The sequence below is a fragment of the Triticum dicoccoides genome, chromosome 7B, assembly GCF_002162155.2.
Source record: "Triticum dicoccoides isolate Atlit2015 ecotype Zavitan chromosome 7B, WEW_v2.0, whole genome shotgun sequence".
In the NCBI taxonomy this organism is placed as follows: domain Eukaryota; kingdom Viridiplantae; phylum Streptophyta; class Magnoliopsida; order Poales; family Poaceae; genus Triticum; species Triticum dicoccoides.
Window position 1 is genome coordinate 206,107,435 of NC_041393.1, and position 5,828 is coordinate 206,113,262.

General features: G+C 50.7%; 1 protein-coding gene across 1 annotated transcript; it reads right to left on the reverse strand.

The window, feature by feature from the left end:
* Window positions 1-275: 275 nt before the first annotated feature.
* On the reverse strand, window positions 276-5,194 carry LOC119336334 (probable L-type lectin-domain containing receptor kinase S.5). Its single transcript, XM_037608324.1, has 2 exons — window positions 3,633-5,194; window positions 276-1,541 (listed from the first exon to the last, which is right to left on the reverse strand). The coding sequence occupies exons 1-2, from the start codon at window positions 5,002-5,004 to the stop codon at window positions 655-657; spliced, it is 2,259 nt and encodes a 752-aa protein (XP_037464221.1). The 5' UTR covers window positions 5,005-5,194; the 3' UTR covers window positions 276-654.
* Between the last annotated feature and the right edge of the window lie 634 nt (window positions 5,195-5,828).

Here is a 5,828-nt window from a genome sequence, read left to right on the forward strand (position 1 = left end):
AGCCCTTAAAAAAAAAGTTGAGCCCATGATCAGTTGGTCGAAACCTGTCACGGAAGTTAAAAAATTGCCTCAAAACTAAAAGCGGAAGTTCAAAATTCGATGGTTGTTTTTGCAGGCCGAAGAGGGAGTCAGTGATCGAATGTCCATTTTATCACTAATAAAAAGGATGTTCATTCAAAAATAAAGCTAAGAAAGTGATCACATTCCCTTTGAAAAGAAATGATAGATGTGGCATACAGAAAGTAATACATGCTGAATTAACACGATTTTCCACTTCTCCTCTTCGCATCATCACACACATTTGTTTCGATCTTTTGTTACTCAAGAAACCAAAACAAATAACCAAAGCATATTAACAACACCAGCCTCACTTCTGAAAATCATAAGACTAGCTAGTTGATACTACACATTAGACACTTAGGCTTCACTTGGACTCGTCGATCTGCAGTGAACTTTGCCATATGGCTCTGCAAGGCTAAAATCTCCTGCTTGCCAGAGCAGCACCTACCTCCCACTCTTCTACTTCCCCGGCTCAGGCAAACTAATGAAACCAATTGCAGTACTATTGTACTAAGCACGTATTACCTACATGTATTTACATTTACTGTGATTACCTTATAATGGCCAGTTTTACAGTTACATATGTTAACTTCGTCACCGGCCGGAGGACAGCGCTGGGAAGTACTCCTGGCTGTTGTTTGGTGCTGAGGGCGGCTGCCGGAAGCTGTCGTAGGATGACTCCTGTGTCGCGCGCGTCGATGAACCATTGCCTGTGCCGGTGAAGCTGCCACCGCTGCTCTCGATGTCGCTCAGGCTGAATTGCGCCGCTCCCCCTTCCGGCGGCCACACGAAGCTCGGCTTGAACAGCGGCACCTCAGGCGGCGGCGCCTTCTTGGACACGATCTGCAGCACCTCCGGCATGGTGGGCCTGTCCCCGGGGTTGGGGCTGCTGCACGCCAGGCCGAGGAGCAGCAGCCTGGTGGCCTCGTCGGCGTCGTACCCCGCCGTGCCGAGGTCCTGGTCCACCGCCCCGACCAGCGCGCCGCGGCCGTGCATCCGCCACACGAAGTCCACCAGCAGCGGGCAGCTCGCGTCGTCGCGCAGCGCGGTGCGGCCCGTGACGACCTCCAGCACGAGCGCGCCGAAGGCGAACACGTCCGTCTGGCTCGTGGCCTTGTGCCCCACGGAGTACTCCGGCGCGATGTACCCGCGCGTGCCGGCGACGCCGATGTCGGTGAAGGAGCTCCGGTCGAAGTCGATGACGCGGGCGAGGCCGAAGTCCCCGAGGCGGGCGGAGAAGGACGCGTCCAGCATGACGTTGCTGGCCTTGATGTCGCGGTGGAGCACCGTGCGGCCGTACTCGTGGTGCACGTAGTGCAGGCCCGAGGCGACGTCGGCGACGATGCCGTAGCGGCTCGCCCAGCTGAGCGGCGCCGCCCGCTGCTCCTGGGCGCCCCCGCGCCGGAAGAGGTGCTGGTCGAGGCTGCCGTTGGGCATGTACTCGTACACGAGCAGCAGTTGCCCTTTCTTGTAACACCAACCTGCACCAAAAATGCAAGCACACGTTCAGAACCATCACCTAACCGATACTAGGAGTATTTTTGTTGCACGTTGGTCGTAGAAAATTCAAATAGACCAGAAATATAACTACATTTGATCATTCACGTTTCGTGTAGCAAGTGACAATGCTACGTTTGGTAGCGCGTTAACGATTGCATAAACGCGTTATGATCTGAATAGAGTACTGGCCTCTACTCCATTATTTGGACTTGTCAATGCCTTAAAATAGTAGTACTACAAGGGAAGCAGCAAAACTAACTAGAGAATGGTTGATTAGGACTAAACCATCATTTTCCTAGTCAAGTCTCGGCTGATAAGGACTGTGCTAACCACCAGTCGACTGGTGGTTAGCAACAGATCCGCACGAGTCCGATCCACTTCTCCCGATAGTTAGCGATCGATGCGCTATCTTTTCACGCTCGCTTTCCACTGATTTTTTTCCTTCTCTCAAAAACCGTAGTAAATCGCTAGTGGTTTTTTCTGATTTTTCGCTGCATAATATGAAAAGAAAATAAAGGTGCTTGAAAGAGGATTTGAACCCAGGTCTATGCAATTGCTATTGAGCCTAATAATCAACCAAGCCACCTGTTGTTATATTGTCTATTGTAGATAAACAACGTTATTTAAACCTTTCTTATTTCTGTCATATCAGAAAAAAAAAGTTTGACTTGGTAACTTTGGCATGACCAGCGTGATAACTATGGTATGAGCAACATGATAACTATACCATGATAAGGTTGGTAACTACAGTATGAGAAGGTTAATGCATGGGGAAGTATGGTAATTTAACATAGAAATTACTGGTGAAAATGTTTCAAAAACTTCCCCCTGGATGAAAGATACCGTGGTGTTTAAAACGTAAGATATTAGTTATCATGTGTGCGATGTATACATTATCATGTTTTTTACACAGAAAATACTGGGTGTATGTTTTTCAACAAAAAAAATCTGGTCAAAAATTACAGTGGCGTTTCTATGGAAGTTATGAACTTTGTATGTCTCTATTACCATGCTATTTACATAGAAATTACCGGGTCCCCCCCTCACCACAGTCGCCACATTTACCAGGATCGGGTACATAAGTTATCAGGTGTACCATATATGAGTTATCATGTTATTTGCACATAAGTTACCGTGGCATGTTTCAGCGACTTGCCCCACCCCCACCCTCGCCGATCAAGTCATCAGGACCGGGGTACATAAGTTATCGGGTCCGCAATGTTTGAGTTATCATGTTATTTGCACAGAAGTGGTATGTTTCAACAACCCCCCCACCCCCACCCTCGCCGATGTTATCGACAACGTTTCTAGGACCGGGGCACACAAGTTATCAGGTCTATGAAATGTGAGTTACCATGCTGTTCCACGAAAGTTACCGAGGGGATGTTTCGTCAACTCCCCCCAACCCCACCCCCGTGCCAAAGTTATCGGGACTGGGGTCCATAAGTTATCAGGTATACGATGTCTGACTTATCATACTATTCATACAAAAAATACTATTCATACAAAAAAGTTACCAAGTGTATGTTTATATTAGTTTTTTTTCAAAAAAAGCTACGACGATATTTATACATAAGCTATCAGGTTTGTGGTACATATAATTATCAATCTCATTACAAAAAGAATTTTCCGAGATATGACAAATGTGAAAAAGATCGTTGTTCGAATTCTATAGAAGTGGAACATTTATTTCTCTAGAAAACATTCATCACTACAAAAAAGAAACAAGTGGAGTACAAAACACGTTGCATCGGCCCTTTAAAAAACTTGCAGCAAATGGTTTTGTCTCCTCATCAAAGACGTTGTGGTCTTTCTTTCTCGCTCTCATTTACTAAGGTAGAAATACAAATTAACATGCAAATGAAACAGAACAGGTAGTCAGCTCAGCTGGTAATGCTCATGGCCACAACCAACAGATTGTGTGTTCGGCAACAGTCGGCAGAGCAGAAAGATCGAAGGAAAAATCAAAAAATCGATCGTACGTACCTGTTGCTAACCAACAGTCGGCAGGAAAAATAGCTTTTCCCCATAAACAATGATCACGTAATTAAGTGAGGGATTCATGCGCATACCAATGAGGGGCACGATGTTTTTGTGGCGAAGGCGGTTGATGATGTCCACCTCCTTGACGAAGTCCTCGACGCACCTGGCATCATCCCGGATGAACTTCTTCACGGCCACGTCCGTCGCCTCCGTCTGGCCGTGCTCGGCAGGGAGCGTCCCCTTGTACACGACGCCGTACCCTCCTTTCCCCAGCCGCAGTAGCTCGTCGAAGTTCTTGGTCGCCTTCCTCAGCATCTCGTACGAGAACTCCCTCGGCATCCCCGGGAGGTGGCTCAGCGTGTGCCCCAGCCGCGTCTGGCTCCTCTGTATCTTCCGCCTCGCCCGCGACATTCTGACCAGGAAGAAGGCGGCAATGGCGATGGCGACCACCGCGATGGACCCGAAGACGGCGACGAGGATTATCCACTCCTTCTTCTCCTTCTTGGGGAAGGTCTCGATTGACATGCTCCAGTCCAGGATACAGTTGAGCTCGAAGGTGGTGCCGGTGGAAGCCGAGAAGCCGATGTACGCCTGCTCGGGGACGTGCTCGCTGAGGTCCAGCGGGCTGATCAGGACGGGGATCGCCGGCTTCGGTTTCCCCTTGCCGCCCATGTACACCGTGACACGCCGGCCCACGCCGTTGTACTCGATCCAGACGGTGTAGTTGGCAGACGTCTGGGCGTTCGTGGCGATGGTGATGTTGAAATCGGCGAGGTTGGCCGTAGCGTTGGACACGACGCTGCCGATGTCGAGGCCGACGTGGTTATCGCTCGGGTCGTGGCTCTGGTTGAAGGTGTCGAACTCGATCGCCACGAAACGGTTCTTGGACGGTCCGGCGGCCTGCAGCGTCGCGTTGGTGAGGCCGAGGAAGCCGCCGTGGCTGCCGGGAGGCGGCTTGTCGAGCGAGGGCGCGATGACAAACGCCAGGCCCTCGCCGGGGACCGCCTTGTCGTAGAACACGTTCATGGAGAAGGTGCTGTTGAACGACACGATACGGACACGCGGAGCCTGCGGCTGCGGCGCACGGCCGGTGCCGGTGCCGTTGCCGCCACCGGGGATCTCGATGTCATCGTCGGGGAGAGTGTGCCAGATCGTGAAGGGCTGCTTGAGGAGGACGGAGCCGGACTTGTTGACGAGGTAGGCGTCGTTGTTGCGGGTGTCCGGCGTGAGCTGGAGCGCGCCACCGTTGATGCTGGCGTCCTTGAGCACCTGCAGTGTGGCCGAGTCGCTCCGGTCGAAGGAAGCGTACGGGCCGTAGTTCCTCACCACCACCTGCTCCTCCAGCTCCCGCAGCGGCCGCTGCTCCCTGGCGCTGCAGACGAAGGTGGCGCAGAGCCAGAGAAACAGCACGGCGACGAGGCAGCTGGCGCCGAAGCGCCGGAGAGAGTCGTGGCACGCCATGGTGGAGAGAGCGAGTGCGGTTGTGTGACTGGATCGGGTGAGGGAGGGAGGGAGGATCAACGGTGTCGCCCCTGCAGGCTCTGTATATGTTGCGGCGTAGGTGAGAGTTGGTGGTGCGGGCCGGGGGAAAGGGAAGGCGCACGGGAAATTCCTCCCTCCCTGCCGATCACGGCGAGACCGGGAAGGCGGAGCTCATGGCATCGTCGGGGAAACGTGGAGTACAGCAACGGTGTACGGTCAGTTAACATATTTAAGTGCATGTGTGGGAAATGGCTGGGTGCCCGGTCTAACTGTAGAGTTTCCCAGCTTTTTCTGCGCGTCCAAAAAACATCACTACAGTTGTGTCTCGCGGTATGAATGGTTTCAGTCATTGTTTTCGAAAATAATTGTCTATTATAAAAATTCATGGGAAGTATTTCAAATATAATAAATTTATATCGAGATTTCGAGACCATCGAACGACCACACTATCGTCAGACCGATCCATTGTCGCCGCTCCCCTACCGGAGCTGACTTGACATTTATTAATGATAGCCATGAAGTCTCCATGCATGTACTCCCTCCGTTTCAGTTTACAAGTCATGTGCGTGTAACTAGGTTGTCAATTTTATCACCCTAATATAAACTATATAACACAAAAATTATACCGTTTAAAACTAGAACATCTGAAGTTTATATTGGTATACTTTTTGTAATATATGAGTTGTATTAGGTTAGTCAAATTGACGACCTAAGGGTACGTGCACGCCCTGTAAACTGAGAGAGAGGGAGTATCTCCAAAGACCAACCCCCTAGATTAAACTTTTGCATGCATCTGAAGTACC

Coding starts and splice junctions, on each gene's coding strand:
- LOC119336334 (XM_037608324.1), bottom strand. CDS start 5,004: ATGGCGTGCCACGACTCTCTCCGGCGCTTCGGCGCCAGCTGCCTCGTC. Junction 1,542..3,632: donor AAACATCGTGCCCCTCATTG/GTATGCGCATGA, acceptor TTTTTGGTGCAG/GTTGGTGTTACAAGAAAGGG.